This window comes from Ictalurus furcatus, chromosome 4, assembly GCF_023375685.1.
Source record: "Ictalurus furcatus strain D&B chromosome 4, Billie_1.0, whole genome shotgun sequence".
In the NCBI taxonomy this organism is placed as follows: Eukaryota; Metazoa; Chordata; class Actinopteri; order Siluriformes; family Ictaluridae; genus Ictalurus; species Ictalurus furcatus.
The window spans coordinates 13,210,974-13,235,798 of record NC_071258.1 but is presented as its reverse complement, the minus strand read 5'-3'; the positions used below and the strand labels follow the sequence as shown (position 1 = coordinate 13,235,798).

Genomic DNA, 24,825 nt, shown 5'->3' with positions numbered 1-24,825 from the left:
AAACAAGGAAACTATGAAAAGTAGTCCCGCGGAATGGCTTTCATCCGCCAGTCCTTTAGAACAGTATATAGTCCGTAATATTATTGTGCATTTTCCTGATTTTTAAGACAAAGTGCACATTTGTAGTAATTATAGATTATATTTTTTATCCGTTTAAGGCAATTGTATATTGTGTATATTAGAACAAACCAAATAGAAAAACAACAATATGTCAGTCGGTAGGCGGAAGTGATGCATGTCGGATGTATATGGTTATGAGGGAGTTCTCCAGTCTTCCTTTTCTTCCGTGGCCGCCATTGAGTTAGGAGCGTGGTTCCTGGCGAGCCGTGAATTCTTTAAAATATGGTAAGAATAGTTGTTTGTTCTTGTGTTTCTGTAAGCGTTGGGTAACAGTGTTGTTTTATAACGAACATTTCGCGTGATGTGAAACGCGCGTTTTGCGAGACATCCAAGTTGGTTTATGAGAAGCCGGGACTAAAAGGACTGGTCGGCCATTTTGTACACGACTCGGCCAAGATACACGTGTGATGAGTGGCTGATGGCTAGCTAGCGGCCCAGCTAACATGCGGAGCGTTTACTTGCAAATACAACCCAACTGTATTCAATCAATTGTAATCTTTCTGGGTGCTGTGTGTTTCAGTATGCCGCTGGTTATGTGAGATTGTTGGCTCAGTTTAGCAAGATTTTAAGTCGTATACTTAGCTGCATTAGCTAACGTTATTAAACTAGCTAGCGATATTGGATAAAGCTTAACACACTCGAAAGACCTAATGGATATGGAGTTTATTCTTGCTATGATGGTGTAATTTGCGTCTGACTCTGTGATCAGCGACAGTTGCCTGCTGTCTAATGCTGGCGCAGACGATTGACGACATCTCAGACTGAGCGAGAGGAACTTGATCAGTGGTTATTGGTTGTGTCACATGAACTCTGTATATAACTTCTGTGTTTTATTGACACAGGCTTGTGCCCGACCGTTGATCTCGGTCTACTCCGACAAGGGGGAGACTTCAGGCAAGAACGTGGTGTTGCCAGCTGTGTTCACTGCTCCCATCCGCCCTGATGTGGTGAACTTCGTGCACACCAACATGCGCAAGAACAAGCGCCAGCCCTATGCTGTCAGTGAACAGGCTGGTGAGTTGTTTTTTTTTTGTTTGTTTTTTTAACTTTTGTTTCTAGTCCTGATGAAACCCCTTTTATTGTAATCTGTCAGTAGTGTTAGTTTTTAACACTTAGTTGTCTTTTTCAGGTCATCAGACCAGTGCTGAGTCCTGGGGCACAGGCAGAGCTGTGGCGCGTATCCCCAGAGTGCGTGGTGGCGGTACCCACCGCTCTGGCCAGGGAGCCTTCGGAAACGTATCCTTGCATGCTATGGCACAAGCCTAACGCTTGGGACGTGTGCGAGTGTTAAGTACGTGCTTGCTGTGATGGTGTAATTTGCGTCCTACTCTGCGTGTAGCGACAGTTGCCTGCTGTCACATGCTTGTGCTGAAGGGTGACGAAAATCAAATCTGAGGTGCTCCACAAAGACACTGTCAAACTGCTTATGCAGAAAGTATGTGTCACTTCTTACACATACACTTGGAACAGTGTACACTACGTGTGACGCAAATTTCTAGTCAGCAGAGTACATGCAGGTCGCACATGTGCATTTAATTCTCTTGCACTGTTTAGTTGTTCCACAAGGTGGCAACAGTGATCCAGGGCTTTTGATTCTCAAGGTAGTTGAAGAGACTAAAACGAGTGCAGGTTAGAAACCTGCATTTGTATAATTCTTGTCATAATGCGCATGCGTGCATTGCCTGTGTACATGTCAAATGGAGTATACGTTGAAAGGCTATGTGTATGACTGTGTGCATACGCTAACGTACACTTGAAACAACAAAGTATACCTGAGGCTTTAGTGCTATTTTTCTCATGCTGTGTGTTCACCTTGACGATAGCGCAGATGTGTCGTGGTGGACGTATGTTTGCCCCCACAAAGACCTGGCGCCGTTGGCACCGCAGGATCAACGTCACCCAGAAGCGCTATGCTATCTGCTCTGCCCTAGCTGGTTCTGCCCTTCCTGCGCTTGTCTTGGCCAAAGGTGAGTGGTGTAAAGAAGCATTGTCTTGTAGGGTGTACTGATTAATGGACCCCACGTTCTATATTTATTTAATTGAGTGCACTGTTTTTACTGCGGAGGATGTCTGCTTTATGTCCATACCGCTATCGTTACAGTGCCAAATGAGCCTCAGTTTGCAGAAGGGCACTGCCAAATATTGGCACCTCCCTTTCGAAGACTGAGAACATTAATAGTAACTGTAATCAGAATGTTAATTTCTTATTGTTTAGGTCACCGCATTGAGGAGATTCCTGAGGTGCCACTGGTTGTTGATGACAAAGTTGAGGGATACAAGAAGACCAAGGAGGCTGTGCTTCTGCTGAAGAAGCTCAAGGCTTGGAACGACATCAAGAAGGTGACTTTTTTCTTTCTTTTCTCCTCCTCCCTTTCCCTATTTGCCTACAGTCCTTTTGACCTGGTGTAAATTAGCAGCCAGTTTATTCATTCCTGCCTCTACCCAACAGGTTTACGCTTCTCAGCGCATGCGTGCTGGCAAGGGTAAAATGAGAAACCGCAGACGTATCCAGCGCAAAGGGCCATGCATCATCTACAATGAAGACAACGGTGTCACGAAAGCTTTCAGAAACATCCCAGGTGAGTTTCGGTCACTTCTTACTCAGTCACCATTATTCATTTCTGGCTGTGATTAGTTCCACTTCAGGTCCATGTTTATGAATCCTGAGATATAAATTAGTTCTTGGTGGGTTTTTGGTTTTTTTTGGGAGTGCTGAGTTGACTGGATTGAGCGACTTTCTGCTGCTAAAACTGTTTTATTTAACGCGTGATCAATAACTGTACATGTTTTGCCCTCAGGTGTTACAATGCAGCGAGTGACTAAACTGAACCTCCTGAAACTTGCCCCTGGTGGTCACATTGGTCGTTTCTGCATCTGGACTGAAGCCGCCTTCCGCAAGCTCGATGACCTCTATGGCACCTGGCGTAAACCTTCCTCCCTCAAGGTGGACTACAAGTAAGTTTTTCACTATTCTTTAGAATTCACACTTGTGACTTCCTAAACTGCAATGATGAGCTTCTACTTCTGGTCCGTGTTTATGAATGCCATGATTTTATTCTGAAGTTCTGAGTCTGTTTAATACAAAGCAACTATTTTCTTATACACATGCTGCCTTTGTTTTAAATCAGTTTTATTTTTTAAAGCTTGCCCATGCACAAAATGACCAACACAGATTTGGGAAGAATCCTGCAGAGTGAGGAAATCCAGAAAGCACTTCGTGCCCCCAAGTATGACCTGTAGTCTCTCGCACACAGTTGACACTGCTCATATGTATTGAGTTCAAGTCATTTGCTTCTGTTTTCAATTTGTATCTAACAAGTCCAATTATGTCATTTGTAGCAAAACTATTCAGCGCAGAGTTCTCAAGAAGAACCCGCTGAAGAATCTCAGAATAATGATGAAGCTCAATCCTTACGCCAAGACAGCACGCCGTCATGCCATCCTGAAGCACAAGCCTGAGGTGTGTAGTCTGAAATTAATGTATGTGATGCATTTGAACAATTTGCATTTTCAGCTGAAGCTAAGCTAACGATTCTTTCCACTTTGCAGATTAAGGCTAAAATGCTGAAGCCCAAGGTAAAGAGGGTTAGGAAGGTTAAGAAGGTCAAGACTTCAGCAACTGCTCCTGCAACAGAGTAAAGCTGTGTGTATACTGCAACTCTGCAGATAGTTCCAACAATAAACAATGTCCTGAAAAGTGAAATTTGTCATTTGTGTGTTGTCATACTACTAGGTCTGGGTGCTATGGGGGAAATTGATAAATTGTCTCACAAAACTCGAGGTTTTATTGCCACTCACCAGTATAACTATGTAAATATTGTCCTGAATGTTTCCTTTGCCCTTTCGTTTTTGAAAATGTTGAGTAATCTTGGTAAACCTAAATGTGTATTTCAGTGTTATTGTTGCTACACTGCCCCACACCTAGAAGAAATCTGTTTCCATGTAGCTTTTCAAGGGGCTCCTAGTTATATAGTTATGCTGTTTACATGCTTTGTGTAAAATACTAAAATATTTCAAGTTATCGAAAGTAGGTTCATCAGATTAAGTCTAAATAAATTGATTAGCAGGCTTGGCTGATGTATGATCGGTTTTCGTTATTATTCAGATTCATCTGATGAAGCTCGATTGAATGCTAGTTTGTGGGATGGAGCCTGTGTAGATATGATTGTCATACCTCTGTATGCATTTATACTCCAGCAAGTTTACCAAAGCAATACATACTTGATGATAAATGTATGACCTTATCAAGTAATGAACATACCCTGGGTTAAAATCCAAGGTGTCTGTAAATTAAATGCTATTCAAGTACATAATTCCAAAAGCTTGTCTTTAGTTTGCTGCTAAATGTTGGTGCAGTTTTCTAGTGATTCACTTTGTGAGCACTGAATTTGTGTTCCTAAAACATTATGCATGATGAACTTTTGATAATCATGCTTTAGCATGATAAATAACAGGATGCTCAACCAAAGTGTATAGGTCTTGATCAGCTGTTTATAAATTAAGGCAAGGAAATGTTCTTTTTAAATTTGTGTGCAATATACACTCATGGAGCACTTTATTAGGAACACTATACTAGTACTGGCTAAGGCCTCCCTTTGCTTTAAAACAGCTTCAATTCTTTGTGGCATGGATTCCAGAAGATAAACATTTCTGAGATTCTGGTCCATCATGTTGACATGATTGCAACACACAATTCCTGCAGATTTCTCAGGTGCACTTTCATGCTGTGGATCTCTTGTTCACCACATCCCAAAGGTGTTTGGATTCAGATCCAGTGACTGGGAAGACCACTGAAGAACTTTGAATTCATGGTTGTCTTCATGAAACCACTTTGAGAGGACTTTTGCATTATGGTGCATTATCATGCTGGAAGTAGCCATTAGAAGATGTGTAAATTATGACCAGGAAGGGGTGCACATGGCCAGCAACAATAATAAGACTGGCATGCAATTGATGACTGGTATTAGCCCAAAGTATGCCAAGAAAACGTTCCCCACACCATTACATCACCTCCACCAGCCTAGACTGTTGACACAAGGCATATTTGGTCCATGGATTCATTCTGTTTGTGCCAAATTCTGACCCTACCATCTGTGTGCCTCAGCAGATATCAAAAATCATCAGACCAGGCTACATTTTTCCAGTCTTCAGACTGTCCAGTTTTGGTGAGCCTGTGCGTCTGCTGTTGTAGCCCATCTGCCTCAAGGTTCAATGTGTTGTGCACTCTGAGATACTTTTCTGCTCACCACAATTGTACAGAGTGGTTACCCAAGTTACTGTAGCCTTTCTATCAGAACCAGTCTGGCCATTCTCCATTGACTTCTCTCATCAACAAAGCATTTTTGTCCACAGAACTGACACTCATTGGATGTTTTTTTCTGTATTTCAACATTCTGAGTAAATTCTAAAGCCTGTCTACAGACTCTAAAATTCTAGATCAGTAGTTATAGAAATACTCAAACTAACCCATCTGGCACCAACAACCATGTCACGGTCCAAATCAGAGATCACGTTTTCTCCCTTTCTAATGGTTGACGTGAACATTACCCAAAGCTGCTGGCCCGATCTGAATGACTTTATGCACTGCACTGTGGCCACATGATTGGATGAATGCATGAATGAGTAGGTGTACAGGTGTTCCTAATAAAGTCCTTAGTGCATGTATACTGTCTGATATCTTCTTCAGCAAAAATATAAATGTCTTCAGTCGATAAAAAGAGTCTCGAGGTTTCTGATGGCAAAAAGATATAGACTTTTATTACCATAGTAACAAGAGCCGAGTCGGTTTGCAAAGCGACTGCCAGACTCCATCTTGATACACTATTTTATACACATTCAAAACAAAGACTCTCTACAGCTCATACATATTTTATTTGATAATAGTATAAAGCAAGACTTTTTGCAAACTAACGCACACATATCCTTGAACATTCTGTAACACAGGTGGTCTTATCAGTACTTGCACATTTGCGTACACAGGCCTTTGCATACGACATTTGCAGTTTGAACAATAGACCACTTATAAAGCTTGACAATAATAGTGGATACATGCTATGAAATGATAGATAACAAATTAGCGAGCTAGGAAGAAAAAGATACAAACTGCGAGTGAGAAATGGGTGCTCAGTGATTTCCCACAAGCTGGAGTTACATCAGTTTGTCCTAGTTTCCCCTACATGAATATTCACTTAATTATTTTCTGGTTAATAAAATATTCCATGTACTATTGCAACATAATAATGTTTAAATGCTGGTTTAACATTAAGTCACACTCTCTTCATGATTGAAATACATTTCAAAGTCATTATTAGGCCTTTGATGGATTAAAACATTTCTTATCACTCTGATTATTTTAACTTTTGATTGGACCTGATGGATTACATAATAATCATGTTTAAATCATAGTCTGATCAAAGAAATTCTTCTATAATGCCAGTGGTTCTCAGAGTGGGGTTCAGTGATCTCCAGGAATTTTAAGATTTCTTTACTTTGTTACAGTAGTGGAAATCACAAATTAGTGCTATTTGATTTATGATTGAGTTCTTATAGTCAATAGGTGGCCGCTTGAATTGAACAAGTCAAATCACAAACCTCAATCACTCAAAAACAAGTGCCCTATAAGTTTTCTCAACTTGAATCTAATGTGTTCTGTCGGCAGAAAGTTCGGGAACTTTCTTAAGCCTAAAATCTAAATATATATAAAATACACCTGCTCAGAGAGAGCCCTCAATTATTATAATTCTTTTATTATTTATTTATTTACAAATAATTGAAACATATGTTTGGCTGAAAAGTTTCACAACCACCAAAACCGTCTCTGATAGCCCTCCCACAGCAAAACTGTAGTGAGCGGAAGTGACGTTGTCTTTCGTATATAAACTCCTTCAAGGGCTATTGTCGGTCTTTTTTGTCTGCTCTGTACATGTAGTAGTTGCTTCAAAGCGTGGTAAGAAAAGTTGTTTCTTACTTAAATTTATTTATAGTTATATAATTTGCTCTATTTCCGGTTATAAGTGTGATCTTTGTGGCGCGACGAATTACAGTTTAAATTGAATTGTTGGGGCAGGTTTGTTTGGGAAACGTGCACGTGTGGCGTGTAATATCATAAACTTAGATGTTAAAATATATTTGTTGCCACAACAAAAGATGTAAATCTTCATAGTTGATATTGATGCATAGCGCTAAGAGCCTTGGAGCTGCATGGTAAATAACTAACATAACTTCTTCCTAGCACACGAGCTTATTGTCTGTGCACGTGCGCCCTGTCGTAGCGTGGCTGGCCATCGAGCTCAAATTCGGTTTTGTTCTCAAGATTGTTTAAAAATGGATTTTCAAAAGTGTCTTTCCAACTGGCATCGTGCAATTGATTAATCTGGAAAAGTTAAATGCCTTTTGCAGTGTCTATTGATTTATCATGTCTCCTATTGTGGTGATTAAAACTATTTTAAGGCAATATTGTGTTGCAAATGAATAGTTATAGCAGCACTGGATAGCAGGTGATTATCAAACTTTTCTTTTCCCTCTTCAGCAAATGGATTCCTCTGACTACAAGCAGCCAGGCACAGAGTTGATTGCAAGGGTTTTGTGCTGTGTGTGTAATGAAGACTGCTATCTCACAAGGATTCAGCAATGTCCTGGGTATGATTAGTTGAATGATCTTGATAAATATCAAATCTAAGGATTCACAACTTAACGTTATGCAGAGATGAGCATTCTATACTTTTTTTTTTTTTTTTTTCTTTCTTCTCTTCAGGTGACTATTTGCTCATGCTGCTTTGCCCTGATTGAGGAAACTGAATATTAGTGTAGTAATCCTGTCCTGTATGGATTACTGGTACAAGCCTTCCACCTTCAAGCTGGACTACTAGGCATCTTGTACATGTGAGTCATGTTTGAGTTTGAAGCAGTGCATTTGATTGTAGATTTGCTTTTGTGCTTTCCTTGTCTACAATGATGAGCTTCTACTTCAGGTCCGTGTTTATGAATGCTGTGATTTTTTGCGAAGTTCTGAGTCAGCTTGAGCACAAATTGAATTGGTTTAGGTTTTCAATTGCTGACTTAAGTTTATTTTAATGCTGGTTCTCCTGTTTAAACACGGCAGCACACAAAATGTAGTGTGGAGAAGCAATATCAAGAAACAGAGGGAATGGACACTAGCTCCAAGACAGCATGGCCCTGTAAGTATAATGACTTTGTGCTTTTCCGGTTTTGGCTTAAATGGCCATGTAATTTCTTCATAGTTGGCATGATTTATTTTTTTATTCACCCCCCCCCCCCCCCCCCCCCCCAAGTGCATTTCATAAGACTGCATTTTCTTAAGGTTTAATGTAAAGTAAGGATTTTGTTTATTTTGATTTTGCTAAGATGCTGAAACCCAGGAGGAGTTTCGACCAAGATGTCCACCTGTTCCTGCAACAGAAGAGCTTTGTTCACACACTGCTACTTCTCTAACTTCAGACAATAAATATCTGCAAATATGCTTAGCTTGGTGGTTTGTTTATTTTTGTTAAAGGAAAAGTAGTCTTGCACATTTTTAGTGGTTACTGAAGTTACTAACAAACGTGAATCAGGTTTAGATGGTATTACAGGCAGGACACTACTAAACAATGTAAAGCTTCTACAGCATTGGAGCTAGTGATTTTGATGTTACCTTTTGTTTGCAGTGCCCACCTACAGAGTACAAGGGAATTGTTGCCAGATTGTTAACTGAAATGCACTTGACTAAAATGATGGGTTTAATGTAACTTCAGTCAAATAGACTGCATTTATTATAACTTATAGTTGCAGAAGTTTCCTCAGCTGACAAACTAGTTCTACACAAATCGTACATTGGAAATAGTCAAAAGAAGTCTGAACAGAGTATCACACAGAAGAAAGCCTTAGTGTCAGTCAAGTACATTAAGAGCTATTACAAAAAAAACTAGAATAGGTATAGACTAAAGTTGTGACCAAGTTTAATGGCAGCCATTAATCTTCTGATGTGTGGTGAACTGAAAGCATTAATGTTAACAGTTGTATGAAAATGAGTTTTAAACTTAATATTGCCAAAGATGTAATTAAAGCCATGTAAAAATAAATATTTATATTCACCATTTAATGTTTTATTATAACAATGCAATCCACTGCAACCCTAGCTAGGATAAAGTGGTTACTGAAGATGAATGAATGTCCTAACATGTCCAATTATGGTACTTTAATGCACATCCGTGGATTCTTAAGATTGAGATGACAAGGATCCTTTAATGTACATTAAAATGCAAATTGCAGGCACCCACTATTCTCCCACCACTACCATGCCTATTTTATTAGGTCCATACACATGCCTGTGTATTATGCTGTTGCAGAAAGGCAATACTTGAAACAAGCCCTCTGTTTCAACCACTGAATGAAAATCTGCAGCGGTGACATGTTCACTTTAAACAGGAAGCATTGCTTAGTGCATTTCTCCTAAGTTCACATGACTGTGGTTTCAGACTCAATCTGAATAATAGCAGACAGTGAAAATATACCAGGATAACCAAGAGCTGTTCATTAACTGGCTAATTAGCCAAGTTAGATTAGTAGGCATATCAGGTAGCTAGAACTTTCTGGTTATCATATACTGTAGTTATCCTCTAATTATTAGAATATTCAGACCAATATGAGTACAATTTTGTGCATAAATAAATTTGGCTCACTTATGTGCCTCAAACAAGTTTTATATTCCTGTGGTTTCCCATATTTGGCTGAAGTACCATTCTATATATTAAATTACATTATAATGCCATTTTCAAGAAGAGTTAATCAGTTAAAGATTGTTTTTTGATGCTAGATGTCTTCAAGGTTATGCATAGGGTCATGAGTGTAACTGACCACAAAAACATGCATTGTTTTTTTTAGTAAGGCTTTTAAGGCTTGTCTGAACAGTACATAGTTACAGTTTAATTTAGAATGTGGTTTTTAAAATGTTGGCTGCCAGTAAATTTGGCCACAACTACTTATTTTATCAAGTAGTATTATCTTTTCCCATCTGATGTGGCAAAAGTGAAACTGCAGAAACAACATTAATAATAATAACAATAATAATGATAATAATAATAAACAGTTGTTTGACATTCCAAATTTATACTGACCCATATTAAGAAATGATTATTTTGCCACTACTTTGACAATAAGTTTAACTGCACTAATGAAAATCAATTAAAAGCTAAACGCAAACTAAAAGTGTTCATCTTAGCTTAATGTGTAAAAGAGGTCTTGGTGTTGCACTATAACAATTCATTTAAAATTATTGAAAAAGCTTTAGTAATTCTTATACCCTGGGACAGTGCTTTGGCTGAGATGGAATAGATTTTTACTTTATAAAAATATGCATATTTTCACTCAAATGGAGAACTATAGTGCCCTCGAGCAATAAACATTTATATAAAAGGGCAGTTTTGTTTATACTTTTAAATATTCTCTGATATGACCTAGCCTGAAATTCAACAGGGTCATTTGTAATGGCAATACTCCAAGGGGAACATTCTGAGCATCTGAGGTTCAAGGCCACTTTCAGTGTTTTTTTTTTTTTTTTTCCTTTTGTTTTTGTTTTCAAGTAAACCTTGCCATCTAATACATATTGTGGGTCTTGATATGATTCATTCACATCAGTTCAATACTTATAACATAAAAATAAAGAGTTACAAGAGGCAGTGACTGACTATTGAACAGATTTGAGCCCAAATAAAAACACTGGTCTGGGTATGTTTGTGGGTGTGTGTATGAGAGAGAGAGAGAGAAAGAGATTAGATAAAGTAATTCCCTTTTATATCCCCACATTGTGAGTTGGGGTCCCTGGCTGATTTAAGCCTATGGTGCTGCAGAGCCACCCAGCAAAGTCCACTTCTTCTGCTTCTGATGTCTTAATGAAGGGATGGACCTATAGAGACCAATGATGTAAGAGTTTAGTGTAAAATAAAATAAAATAAAAACTAAATTATAAAGTAATTCTAAGATAAGTCTGTAAGTCTTATAATAGCCATAGACAGTACAATGTTTGTTTGTTTATATATATATATATATATATATATATATATATATATATATAAAGGTTGTTAAGGGTTCTTTAGACGGTTAAGATGCTTATCTTCCTAAAGGGGTTCTACTTGGAATGATATCTGATAGGGAAACATTTTTGTGGTGTTCTATATGGCACATTTTGACCTTTTTTCTAAGAGTGTATAAGGCATTGTAAGTGTTCTCACCATCAGTTGCTTCAGATCTGCCCTCTCTGCTGGGTTTTTTATTAAACTGAAGAAAAAAAAAAATTTAGTCAGTTAGCCAGCTGGCATTCATATTTCAACCACTAGAGGGCATAGTAAGTATTTGGCACTGAAATAGCTCTTGAAATACCACGTTGCAATCCAACATCATTACACGCCTTTAAAGCTAAGGCACAGTTGACCCTTACCATTTGTTAACGAAATCTTGAAATTCCGTGCCAAAGATGCTTGGCAGTTTGGGCGGTGGCTGAAAATAGATAGGCTCAGTTATGTGTAAAGAAGTCAGGCATTCAATCCACATCTTAATTTGTTTAGTGCCAAACCATGGCCTATTTATCTAGCTGAGAGTGCTGAGTATACAGAATACCTCATTGACGATGTAGTCAAGCAGCTCAAAGATGGCCATTGGAGGTCTGCTGTCAGGTCCGTAGGCTACAAAACAAGAAGACAATGCAAGGTTCATATATTTGTAATAATTCAGAAGTAAAACATAACTAAGGCTGGAGTAACGGTATTATTGTATTTACAAATATATTATTTACAAATGGCTTGCTCAAATACTCACAGCTCGCGGGCCGTCCAGGGGGCCTTGGTTTGGGGGAGGCTTCACTGTATGAGGGGTCACCCTCCATAGGGAGGCCAAAAATTTGTTCCAACTCCTTAGCATCAGGTGGTGGGATGGGGAAGCGACCAATGGCCATCTCCACCAATGAAAGCCCCATGCTCCAGATATCAGACTGCACAGAGTAGTGTGTACCCTGCAAACGCTCCGGCTAGAGAGAGAGGGGCAGGGAGTAAAATGTCATATGACACACTACAACATCCAGATAAGAACCTTGACTGAGAGAATATTCCTCAAGTGCAGTTATTCACAACATGGTGACACTAACATTGTGCCTAGTCATTTACATTTATGGATTTCCTTCAGAGTTTCCATTTCCGTATTGGAGTATAGGGAACTTGGAAAATCAAATGCAAATTTCACTGACATAGTAAATGGAAAATACCTCATTAATATTCTTTCCCTGAGAGGAAAAGCTTCTTTGTGTTGAAATAAAATACAGAGTAGGACTTCTCTTCAGTCCCAATCATTAGGGATGCACAGTCATACATGCAAATTTCCAATAATAGAACATTATATATAGAGAGAGTAGAATAATAATAGTAAAATAAAAGGATTCATTCATTAACAAGCAGTGAGGGCTCAACGTTATGAAAATAGCACAGGTTACTTTCTGTAGCTACTGGTGCATTGGACTGACAAAGGGGACATGAAAGACAAACTCACAGACATGTAGGACCTTGTGCCCACAAATGAGTTGGCCATGGAGTCGATAAGCTGCCCGCTAACACCAAAGTCACACAGCTTGATCTCTCCACGTGAGTTCACCAGGATGTTGGAAGGCTTCACATCTGCAAGAGAAGAACTGAAACTTGTATAATGGTGAAATGGTCTGGATGGAACTGAAAGATGTCAGTAAGTGAGAGTGAATTTGTTCACCTCTGTGCATGATCTTGTGCTTCTCTCTCAGATAAGACAGCCCTTTTATCACCTGAGAAAGGTACAGTATGACACATTAAAGACAAATAAAGACTCATATTGACAAAAAAAGAAACGCAACCTCTACACATCACTACAAATAGTCTGATGTAGGGTATCGCTTAAAGAAATAGTTTGGCCAAAAATAAAATCTATACAATTTCGCTCTACTCTAAGCTTTTGGTATCCATAATTTTTTATATATTTGTAATAACATTTATTCATGTTCAGTAAACGATTTATACTGGTCAGGGACGGGGTTGGATGCACTGTCTTGGGATCACTGGGTGTGAGAATGGAATACATCCTGGACGGGACACCAGTTCATCGCAGGGCTGGAGTGTCACAGATTTTCTTTTTTTGTTAGCAAGAGTAGCCTTGTTAATCAAATAAAGAAGCAAAATATTAGATAACAAACATGTCTCGTCTGATCAACTACTAAGGTAAGTAGAGTAAATTTGGGACAAATTTGTATACATTTATTTTTTGGCAGGGTTGCAAGGAGAAAGCTACTGCTCTCCAAAAAGAATGTTATTGCCTGTCTGCAGTTTGCTAAAGATCATGTGGACCAGCCAGAATACTATTGGAAAAATGTATTGTGGTATTTGAGACCAGAATAAGAACCTTATTCTTTCTGTGAAACATGGTGGTGGTAGTATCATGGTTTGGGCCTGTTGTGCTTCATCTGAGCCAGAACGGCTTGCCATCATTGATGGAACAATGAATTCGGAATTATACCAGCAAATTGTAGAGGAAAATATCAGGACATCTCAAGTCAAGTGGGTTTTTATTGTCATTCCTCTGTATAGCTTGTATACATTGGAACGAAATCTGTTTGTGATCTATTATACATCCAAATTTCTCCTATAAGGCCATGCAGTAGTGCCCTGCATTTCTTAGCAATCAAACCATGTGAGTCCATTCCATCCATCCATCCATCCATCTTCAGGTGTATTAAACTGAAATGTGTATGTGTAATGTGCATGAGAGCAGAAAGTGAAGTACGAACCGCAATGCTAACTTTGCCCAGTATTTGCTCTGGAATCTTGCCTGCTTTCTTCAATGATTGGTCCAGGGAGCCACCATCCTGCATTACAAGTGTTTATTAATTATAAAAGTATGCAACTGATATTGAGTGCATAGAAAATAAGGTATAACGGCAATATTTAGGCTGTAGAATATAAACTTTTACATTTGAAGCAAAACCTACAGTGTAATGAATGAATTTAGTCATTTTTCAATTTAATTGGATTGTATTATCTCATATGGTGTGTGTAACGGTAAGACAGCTGTACCATGTGCTCCATACAGATGCTAATCTCTCCGTCACTGTAGAAGGCCCCGTAAAATCCCACAATGTAGGGAGAATTACACTCATGCAGCACCTGCAGCTCTCGGATGATCTGGTTCCTGATAGCTGGCTTGATCTCCAGGTGGATCAGCTGAGAGATAACAGAGGAGAGATGCCTGACAGGAACTACAGTTTTATACAGCGCTGAGCAAGTGAATACCATATTTTAGTAAGTGCTTATTATTCTAACCTACAATTAGTTAGTGATAGTATTTGTGCTATTCAGAGTACATAGTAACACAATATATAATCTAACTGACCTCATGTTCTAAAAAAAAAGACAAGCTGAAATAAAATAAAAAAATCAATGCCTTTCAGAAATACTTCTATACAAAGAACTGCTGCAGATATATCTGTTCAAGGATGATCATTTGACTATGTAAGACTGTATAGTTAAGACAGGTAATGGGTTAGACCAGGGGTGTCCAATCTTATCCATAAAGGGCCGGTGTGGGTGCAGTTTTTCATTCCAACCATGCAGAAGCCACACCGGAGTCTATTGAAAGCCAAGATCAACTGATTATACAGGTGGAATCAGGTGTTGCTCCTGCTTGGTTGGAATGGTGCGCACCCACACCGGCCCTTTCCGGATAAGATTGGACACCACTGGGTTAGACAAATGATCAAACTGCTGAATTTTTCCTAAAATATGAAAGCGATCAAATTTGCTGTTAATTTTAAAACACTGCACGTACCTTCCTGGCCATGATGAGTCCAGATGGTCTGTGTGAGACCTTAAAGACCACGCCACCATTGCCTGCTCCCAACTCGCAAATCTTCTCAAAATCGTCATCCTTCAGCTCTCCTACCTTCTGCTTCTGCGTGAGAAAGGCCTCCAGACGTTTCCTCTGCTGCTCATCCAGCTCCAGCTCCTCCAGCTTCTTTTGCAGGGCCTCTAGGTTTGTTCTACACACACACACACCATAATTACAATAACAGAAAACAAGGTGAAAAGAGCGGAGAAAAGGGTGGAGCAAAAGCAAAACCTTCCAAATTCCAAGAGAATCCATGGAATTTGGATTCGAGTCATGCAGCATATTTCCGGATTATGACATAATTCTATGTGTCTGTAGAAGCCATGAGAATTTCTCCACTTGGGATCAATGGAAGCAAACATGAAAAACAATTCCGGGATACATTCCTATTGTTCAGCCAAGACAAAGGCCAACAAAGATAACTGAATGGGCCATTGTGCACATGATGGCTAAAGTGTGTGTGTGCGTGCGTGTGTGTGTGTGTGTCTGTCTGTCTGTCTAAAGACAGTTTCTACCTAGAGTTTCTACCTTCCGTAAGGAAGCTGGGAGTTCCTCTGAGCATGTCTGCTTCTCCTTTGGCACTGTTGTCATGGTAATGTATTTCCTTAGCTTTCCATTCGTGGAATGAACCTTATTGACCTTCTATTCTCCATCTCTTCTTCCACTCCTCTCACACCAAGTCCTTCCTCTCTCCTACTGTAGAGATAGCACCTTTTGCTCTTCTAATAATCAGCCACATTATAGGAACACTTTGCTAAAAAGTGCCAAGCCTGCTCAAAAGCCCATGCCAAAAATAGCATCATAGCATCTCTTCACTGATTTGACTGTAAATCATTTTAGCTGTATTCGTGTTCTTGGATGATTCCTTCAAACAACAGCACATGCAGTACTTCCACTTTTCAAGCATAAACGATCAAAAGACTAAATTCTATTCACTGCATGCGTGGTTAATGACTAAATTTTTTGTCTTTAAGATCCATTTTGCTGTAACAGAAATGGCACATTGTAAAAGGAAAAACAGTGTGCTTCCGAGAACAGTTAATAAATTCAGATGTAAAATACGTTCGTGCACTGCTGCGCTGGTCCCAGCAACATAAGAGACGCTCTTACACATAAATTTACATCGAATCTTGCTCATCAGCTGCACACAGATTTTTGTTGTTTCCACCATACTGTAATTAGGCTGAAGATGATGCAGCTATTGGAGAGCCTTCAAGAGCAAATAACACTTAATCAGGCCAAAACACTGGTTCTCACCACCTTATCCACACCCGTAGAAAGAAGAGGGTTAAGTGTCCTCGTTTTCTCCAACAAGGGCGGTATAACCATGGTTACGAGGCTGCTGCGTGGGTAGAGTGGGTGGGCTATGAAGTGGAGACGATGATGGAAAACGGCTCTGAGACAGCGAAGTCGAGAGAACACTCCATATCTTATGTAGGAGGTGCAACAGCAACTCAGTACCCACGGCCAACTGCTCACTTGAGCGTGACTTAAGCTCATGTATTGCTTTTATGATGGGCATAAACGCTTCTATTGTCTCATGCAGCATAAACACAAGGTCTAGTGTTACGGTTTAACAAAGCTTTGTTTAATAGTTTATTAGGAAATCAAAATGAAATCCAATTGTGTAACATAATTTTCATATTCTATTCTTTGGCTGCAATTGCAACACACAGGGAATGAACAGTTAAGTACACTCAGACATGTGTTTGAGAAGGATATGGACTGATACGGCTCCGAATGATGATGGCTAGTCCTAAAACACAAACACCTACACATTTTACCCAGCGAGCAACGATGTAAGGCCCATGATTAATAATTAACCAAGCTCTTTCAGTCACTTGCCTGCTTATCGGTGTGTGGTGGAGAAAGATGTCTCACCAATGCACAAATATACTGTGACCATGAGCGAGCATGTGCCACCACATGTTTTCTTATAAACCACTTATGACTCATTTTCATTATTGAGTCACTGCATTTTCTGGTTTGATGCCTTGAAAAGTGCACAGCTTGCAACATGTAGCACATTTTATATGACACAAATCAGAATTAGCTTTGGGAAATGGCTACTGTACACAGATGCTACTTTTACTGTAGTACATGTTTGTCAGCATTCATTTCAAGATCAAGAAAACAGCTGTATGCTGGACTTAATGTAACTAGTACTTGCTTTTAATTTTGCTGAAGTGGTGGTTGTTTATGAATTAAGATTTATGATTCTGAATCAAGTCAGCAATTTCCCATTATGAGTCCGAGTTGAGACGAGAGTGAGCAGTTCAAGAGTTTAGGTGTAGTTTTGCATTTTAATCATAAATGAGTCACTGTGTGGAAGAATGAAAGATATGTTTCCTTGCTTAAATGTTTCTTTCTGATATCTCGGGAGATTTAACGGGGATTCTTACTTGTGGTTCGTTCAGGGTTCAACTTTGTCACAAATGTTTCTCATAAGATTCCTATTATAATTCCTGTATTTTAGAGGACTTACTCATCAATTTTAGAATACTACTAATCACAGGTTTTTTTGGGTTTTTGTAATGACAGCAAATCAGCTTTTAATGGTAACATTCATATTATTTACAGTGTTTTATGAACACTTCTGAGAAGACCTGAATGAGAATAAGATGTCTGAGTCATATTAATGCAACTCAAATTGTGAAAACTGGGGAAAACTATAGCGGACATTCTCATTTAAGGAGAGTAGCAGCTTCAGACACTGACACAAACATATGTGTTGTGTGGTTATGTTAATGTTAACAAGTCTGTTAATGACTTATTGTAAACCTTTCTCTTTCTCTCTCTCTCTCACTCATACACAAACACACACACACACACACAGAGTTGGAATGCCACGGCACGAGGCATTCCACAAAGTCTCTCTATGAAACTAACTTCCGAAGGCTTGAATCCCAGCAGCACAGGCATGCATTCCAAAGCCTGTATGCCACAACCTGTCCGGGCCTCCAGAATGGAATGTGTTCTACTTTTTCATCACACAGAACAACACAGAGTATTCAAAACACTGGCCAATATACACTGTGAGCCACATGGTACTAGCCATGAGTAAACAGCTCTTGGATAAATGCTTCAACCTGCATATCGCAAAGATGCTATGCTAATACACAGGACGCATGGCAATTTTTGACACTTAAGACTTCCCGACTCACATCAGGAAAAACACCATATAATTTGCATGGAAGACTGTGTCCAAACTGTACTGACTGTCTGAAATACTGGAATCACTCATCAATCATTATTGTCTCCAATGTAGTTTTCATGACAGCTTGGGAACCATATATTGCTCAAGAGCTCTCATATTACACTTTTTAAGTCATCAAACAAACTGTGACCACAATCAGAGACGCTGCTCTCCCACTTGAATTCCTGATATCTGATGAAATATTGTGGAACATCATCTGTTATGCAACCACTGGTAACTTAAATCTCTGTAGTGCCTTGTGTAAAGAAGAACGCCTCTGCACCTCTTCCTCGATCTTTCAATCAGTAATTGAGGCAAAAACTGTAAGGCTGAAAGAGGAGTGTCTGAACCTTCAAGCGCCTGTGATGGCCTCTGTGAAACAAGAGGCAATGTCACGCACCACTGACTTTAGGCCACCAGGGCTTTGATCGGCTCATTGCTTAGAGAGGGAAAGAAGATCTGCTAAACTAAATAAGCAGACAGATAGGGCAGTCCTCTGCATGCCTAGACAAGCCTGAAACAAAGCACTGCACAAGGTCCTGCTTCTTGTTTGTTTATACAGATATTACGTGGTGAAACAAGTTGATTACGGTTGAGCTAGAAGAAGAGGAGTGTGTTGTCGCAACTGTTTGGGATCTCCATTTCATGAGACTTTGCTTGGTTTCTGGACTTCTCGACTCTCATATATCCTATTTACAGACCTTCACAGAATGTGTGCAAGGTCCTGCTTGTTTTGTGGCAACTGCAAACAAATCTACCTGGCGATGAGAGGGCAAGAAAGACGAGGACAGATTATTAAAGAAAAGAGTCACATTGTTGTGTGCTGGCTGCTCTGGACAAATGTGATAAGAGCTTCCTGTTTGGACATCACACTGAACCTGGCTACTTGTTGGAGAGGCAGTGACAGATTAAATGCAACAAATAAAGATGAAACACTTTTATAGTAACATTGACAATGAGGAAAAAAATTGTTAGACACTGACACAAAAACTGTGACCTGTATATGTTTTTTCCTTATAAATGTTACCTGCTACCACATGCTGTTTGTTTTGGAGGATTTCTCCTTTCAGTTTCCTCTTATAAAATGCTAAATGTAAAATGCATGCTCAATTAGGTTAAGGTCTGGTGATTGACTTAGCCAGACTAAAACCTTCCACTTTTTCCCCCGAATTAAGTCCTTTGTTGTCTTGGAAGGGTGTTTTGGATCATTGTCTTGCTGCATATAAATTCATCCCAATTAGATTGGATGCATTTCTCTGTAAATTGGCAGACAATGCTTCTGTAGATTTCTGAATTCATTCATTTCTTTGCGAATTCCAATCTGGCCTTTTGATTCTTACTGCTGATGAGTGGTTTGCATCTTGTGGTATGGCCTCTACATTTCTACTCTTGAAGTCTTCATTGAATGGTGGATTTTGATACCTTCACCCCTGCCCTGTGGAGGTTGTTGGTGATGTCACTAACTGTTGTTTTGGAGGTTTTCTTCACAGCTCTCACAATGTTTCTGCCATCAACTGCTGTTGTTTTCCTTGGCCAAACTGTTCCATGTCTGATTGTTAGTATGCCAGTGGTTTTCTTTTTTTTTCAGGACATACCAAAATTGTTGTATCAGCTATGCCCAATGCTTGTGCAATGGCTCTGATCGACTTCCCCTCTGTTCTGAACTTCAAAGGGGCTTGCTTTTCTCACATAAACAGCACTCTGTTGGTTTATCCATTTTAACAACAAATGCAGTCTTCACAAGTGAAACCTGGGGCTCAGACCAAGAGTAGACATTCAGAGCTATTCATTGTTTAAACAATCAATCTAACAGGGCACACCTGGGCAACAAGAACCACCTGTCAGTTATGTGTTCCAATATTTTTGATCACTTAACAAATGGGTGGGTTCAAACAAAAGGTGCCATATTCTAAGATGTTTGACACATCTGCATGTAAATATCAGCAAATGAAAGCTGAAATTCCGATCGATCACCTCATATTCACCTTTTGTTCTCAAAGTCTACAGTGTATAGCAAAAACAAACTGTATTATCAGTAGCACAATGTTGTTGAGAGGCATTTCTATTATTAACAGCACAATTTGGATTGTTTCATGGGTAAATATGTAATAAACATACCAATTTAGCATTGCCAATCCACCAACTGCCATTTTTTTGTGTGTGTGTGGGAGGAAACCAGAGAACCAGGATAAAACCTACATGGACATGGGGAGAACGGGATTGAACCCAGACTCAGGATGCTGAATTAGGGACGCTGGAGCTGTGAAGCAGCAACGCCTCCCACTACGCCCTACTAAACAGTGTGTCAGAATAATCTAACACCTGTTGTACCTTGTAATCTATGGTTGGTTTTGAACACTTTTGGTTCAGATAATTATTACTGCCTTTATTTCGACATACTGTTTTAGTAGGTCTGAGATCATAGGTTTTTGGTTCAGTATTATTTGGAACATTATTATTGACACCGTTTCTGATTGAATATGAAATACAAATAGTTAAAACCATAGTGATACCATATTAACGTTTCCTAAGGGTGGTCTGGGTCATAGCTTGACTCTTACATAGGACACAGTATACCAAGTATCTAATACTAAGATGTCAATATCACTAGTTCCCTATAGGCGTCGGCGCAGTATAATATTCTAACATACTTCTTAATACTGTAGTAGGCCTGTGCGGTTCTGATCAAAGTATCCATTAGTGCTGTACTATTTTGACACAGTGTAGACTGCGGTACTGTACGGTTTTGGATGTAGGCAGACTACTCACTCTGTGGCACCGGTTCCGTTAACGGCATTCCCATCCGGAATCGGGTTGAGCTGGATCGGTTCTGGCTTCCTCCGTTTTTGCATGATGACCCTCAGTGACCAGCTATTCCGCAATCAGAAACCAATGGAGGAGAGCAACACTTACGAGCGGCCGAGGGAGTGCTATATGATCGGGCATAGACTATACAGCTTATCAATCACACACCCACCTACAGCGCTCTCTCTCTCTCTCTTTATTATTTTTTTTATTTACCGCGCACGCGCGCGGTCACGGTGTCGACGCTAAACGGCGCGTGAAAGTGAAAAGCTCTTTCGAGGTTTGTCACTGGAGCGATGGTAGAGCCACAAATATCGTTCACACCACCGGGTGGATATTACCGCGGAAGGATTCAGGCTCGGAGCTGTGTCACGAAAATATTTACATCTGTCTTCCGAACAACGTGCTAAAGAGCGGGCAACTGCGCCATCTGCTGGTGCGCATGCGCTACTGTAGCTTCAGACTGGTAACTTCTGTACATGCTGGTGGAAAGGGCTGATCTTCCTCCTGATTAGTGGTTAATATCACCTATTTAATTAGGCTTCTGAGTTTAACATTAATAATGGTGGTAATAATACCACACGTCATAATGTGTTTTACATATAAAATAGTTAAACTTGGGAAAACTGGAAAAAAAAAACAATAGAAACAATCCATCCATCTTCTATACCACCTGTCCTGCTGGGTCTTGGAGCCTGTCCCAAGGAGCATCGGGTACAAGGCAGGGTACATCTTGTGCCAGTCCATCACAGGGCACACTCACATACCAATTTACACACTACAGACACTTTGGACATGCCAATCAGCCTACCATGCATGTCTTTAGACTGGGAGAGGAAACCTCCACAGCACAGGGAGAACATGCAAACTCCACACACACAGGGACATAGCGGGAAGTAAACCCCCAACGCTGGAGATGTGAGGCAAACATGTTAACCACTAAGCCACCGTGAGCCCAGCAGTAGAAACCATCACAGGAATTCTAATGGTTTCCACTACAAATACCATTACAAACCATTACCATTATTGGTCCTTAATGGTATCCACTAGACATAACATGCCACCAATAGAAGGCAACAAATTACCAGTAGAGACCCACAGGGACCATTACAGTTTCCATTAAAACCAATACAATTCCCATTATAACCATTAAATCCATTGCAAATTCTATGAGGGTTCCTATTGTTGTTGTTTTTTCAGCAGGGCTAAACTGATTTTTGAAAATGAAATTATCTTAATTTAGTCTCAGTCACGTCTCTGTCTATTTCGAACATTCCGTGCCGTCTGAATCACCATTTGAAATTTTTTCAGCTGTAAACGGTCAACTGCAAATCTACGTTTTGTGACAAGACTATGAAACCCAAAAGAGATGATTTGAGTTCATGGCCCGTTGCTAAGTAATGAAAATAATATAAATATTTAGTAATTATGTATACATTAAATACGTTACCACATTCTGTAACCCTTAATTTACTCTTAGTTTAGTTCTGTTAGGTGAATATGACACTTTTCAAAAAGTGCACAGAGAATAATAGACATGTAGTAGACATCACATTATTATTGCATGTTCATTAAATTCAAACCTTTAACCAAGTTAAGGTGCTGTAGCTTAACTCCTGTAAACATTAATGATGTCATCAACCTCTATCTGAATACACATACTGACTAACTAAATAGGAAAATAGCCATTTGAACTGTGATAACAAATTTAAGTAACACAGCAGCAAACACAGAGACATTTATTCTTTCATTCTTCTTTAGTAGCCAGCATAGTCAGGGTGAAGTGGGTCAGGAGCCTACCCCAGGAACACTGGCCGCGAGGTGGGAATACATCCCGGAAAAGACGCCAAAGGACAATGGACGCCAATCCGTTGCAGTGCACCATGCACACACAGTCATGCACTAACTGGAGGAGATAGTTGGATATAAAAAGTCTACCCACTCTTAATTGAAATTGCAGCTGGTTGTCATGTAAAGCTAGAAATCAAGGTAAATCATGTCAGCCATTTTTCCATTGTTAACATGACCTTGAAACCACCAGTCAAAGAAAAACAAAACCCTAGTTGCACAAGTGTGCATGCACACCTTTTCATAATGCAGGCTGTAGCTGTAGCAGAACTGTCCAAAGGTAAGCAGAGTACAGCTGCATTCAGTGAAAGTGATTTTAAGTAATCCTAAATAAAAATCAACTCTTCCTGTAGGATTTCCTTGAAATGTTCATGCTTGCAGCCTACATGGTCCACAAGGAGTTGACAAAACATCTACAGGATGGTATTGTTGAAAGGTACGGATCAGTAGTGGGGTATATAAAATGTCAAAGGCATTGGTTCTGGAGCAATGTGTAGACTATTATCAACATGTGGAGAAAATGTGGCACCACAGGGACACTGACAAGATCAGGATAATCCACCAAGGTTGATGGCAGGACAAGGTGAAAACTTATCTGGTAGACTACCAAAAAGCTTACAGCCACATTAAAGGTGCTGCAGGTTCTGACAGGTTTCCTAACAATTTCCTGTATTCTGTATTCACAAAAGAAAGATCAATGTCTTGAAATGGCACAGTCAAAGCCCAACCAATTCCATAGAAAACTAGTGGAATTACCGAAAGAGGGATGAGCACAAGATTCCCAGGCAAACTAAAGGACTTGACCTTTTTGCAAGGAAGAGTGGTTAAAATTGCAATATCCAGGTGATGACAGAGACCTACTCACAAAGACCCACTGCTATAATAAATGAAAAGGGTGCTTACACAAAGTATTAAATTAGTTACACTTATGTTCATTTTCCTAATAATTATCTATTTGTTTTATTTTTTTTCTTGAATATTATTGGTTTCAGGGTGGTGCAGTGGTTAGCATTGCTGCCTCACAGCTCCAGAGTCTTGGGATCATATGCTCAGTTGACTGTGCATGTTCTCCCTTTGGAGGATTCTTCCGGCTTCTCCTGTTTTCTCCCACCCCATAAAAATATGACAGTAGGTGGATAATTTGCCCCTAGGTGTGACTGATTGTGTGAATGTGTGTGCACGTGGTGCACTGTGATGGACTGATGTTTCATGTGTGTGTGTGTGTGTGTGTGTGTGTGTGTGTGTGTGTGTGTGTGTATGTATGTATGTATGTATGTATGTATGTATGTATGTATGTATGTATGTATGTATGTATATATACGTGTGATTATTGGTTTCAAGGTCACAATGGATTTCACGGTCTTGATTTCTGGCTTTACATCACAAACAACTGCAATTTCCATGATGGAGGACAATAGATATAGTAAAAATAATACGATATAAACCTTCTATCCTGTACATAAATAAAATGTATATAAAATACAGTTTACCCATATTACCACTGCCGCTATTGGACTATGGATAAACTATGCAAACCACTATCTGAAAGACAAAACACAAGACCTGTACAGTAGGTGCTCTGTCATTTAATATTTCTGGTGCACACATAATTGGTGGTTAGATGATTTGTTTTTGGTTTGTCTTCACTGTGTTCTAGTGGCATGGTGGTTACGTCCTGTGACTGTGATGCTTTAGGTCATGGGTTTGATCCTGGGATGGAATAGTAAATGATACTTAATTGTGTGATGGCTTCAGTGAAGAGTTTCTGTACTGCAGTCTATGGCCATCACAAATAGCAACATGATTCCTGCTGACAGGACCTGTCAAGAAGTTGGGTGACCTGTGTGATGGTTTCATACAAATGTCAGGCATTAGCTAGGTTTCAGGATTCAAAGCTGAATTCTTTTTGCACCTACATGTCCTACACAGTGGTGGCACAGTGGCTTAGTGGTTAGCAAGCTCGCCTT

General features: G+C 39.6%; 2 protein-coding genes, 1 long non-coding RNA gene and 5 other non-coding genes across 8 annotated transcripts; 7 read left to right on the top strand and 1 right to left on the bottom strand.

Moving 5' to 3' along the window:
* The first annotated feature begins 220 nt into the window (after positions 1–220).
* Positions 221–3,823, top strand: rpl4 (ribosomal protein L4). The gene is made up of 10 exons (XM_053623045.1): positions 221–345; positions 963–1,134; positions 1,250–1,356; positions 1,949–2,087; positions 2,336–2,460; positions 2,570–2,699; positions 2,919–3,075; positions 3,264–3,347; positions 3,460–3,580; positions 3,670–3,823. The coding sequence occupies exons 1-10, from the start codon at positions 343–345 to the stop codon at positions 3,757–3,759; spliced, it is 1,128 nt and encodes a 375-aa protein (XP_053479020.1). The 5' UTR covers positions 221–342; the 3' UTR covers positions 3,760–3,823.
* Positions 791–888, top strand: LOC128607209 (small nucleolar RNA SNORD16). Its single transcript, XR_008385829.1, has one exon. It is a non-coding gene; the product is annotated as a small nucleolar RNA SNORD16 (small nucleolar RNA).
* On the top strand, positions 1,421–1,518 carry LOC128607210 (small nucleolar RNA SNORD16). Its single transcript, XR_008385830.1, has one exon. It is a non-coding gene; the product is annotated as a small nucleolar RNA SNORD16 (small nucleolar RNA).
* LOC128607207 (small nucleolar RNA SNORD18) lies at positions 3,123–3,193 on the top strand. The gene has a single exon (XR_008385827.1). It is a non-coding gene; the product is annotated as a small nucleolar RNA SNORD18 (small nucleolar RNA).
* A 3,176-nt stretch (positions 3,824–6,999) lies between the features above and the next one.
* On the top strand, positions 7,000–8,603 carry LOC128606703 (uncharacterized). Its single transcript, XR_008385725.1, has 5 exons — positions 7,000–7,066; positions 7,649–7,758; positions 7,874–8,001; positions 8,222–8,297; positions 8,485–8,603. It is a non-coding gene; the product is annotated as an uncharacterized LOC128606703 (long non-coding RNA).
* LOC128607208 (small nucleolar RNA SNORD18) lies at positions 8,066–8,135 on the top strand. The gene has a single exon (XR_008385828.1). It is a non-coding gene; the product is annotated as a small nucleolar RNA SNORD18 (small nucleolar RNA).
* Positions 8,402–22,167, bottom strand: map2k1 (mitogen-activated protein kinase kinase 1). The gene is made up of 11 exons (XM_053623044.1): positions 20,975–22,167; positions 14,950–15,160; positions 14,199–14,345; positions 13,913–13,990; positions 12,865–12,916; positions 12,652–12,776; positions 11,929–12,136; positions 11,731–11,795; positions 11,552–11,610; positions 11,346–11,391; positions 8,402–11,020 (listed from the first exon to the last, which is right to left on the bottom strand). Exons 1-11 carry the CDS (start codon positions 21,055–21,057, stop codon positions 10,907–10,909), a joined length of 1,188 nt encoding a protein of 395 aa, XP_053479019.1. The 5' UTR covers positions 21,058–22,167; the 3' UTR covers positions 8,402–10,906.
* Positions 22,168–24,600: 2,433 nt separating this feature from the next.
* LOC128607211 (small Cajal body-specific RNA 14) lies at positions 24,601–24,720 on the top strand. Its single transcript, XR_008385831.1, has one exon. It is a non-coding gene; the product is annotated as a small Cajal body-specific RNA 14 (non-coding RNA).
* The last annotated feature ends 105 nt before the right edge of the window (positions 24,721–24,825 follow it).

Coding starts and splice junctions, on each gene's coding strand:
- map2k1 (XM_053623044.1), bottom strand. CDS start 21,057: ATGCAAAAACGGAGGAAGCCAGAACCGATCCAGCTCAACCCGATTCCG. Junction 13,991..14,198: donor GCATCTGTATGGAGCACATG/GTACAGCTGTCT, acceptor CTTGTAATGCAG/GATGGTGGCTCCCTGGACCA. Junction 12,777..12,864: donor GCACAAGATCATGCACAGAG/GTGAACAAATTC, acceptor CTTCTCTTGCAG/ATGTGAAGCCTTCCAACATC.
- rpl4 (XM_053623045.1), top strand. Junction 2,700..2,918: donor AGCTTTCAGAAACATCCCAG/GTGAGTTTCGGT, acceptor TTTTGCCCTCAG/GTGTTACAATGCAGCGAGTG. Junction 3,076..3,263: donor TCCCTCAAGGTGGACTACAA/GTAAGTTTTTCA, acceptor TATTTTTTAAAG/CTTGCCCATGCACAAAATGA.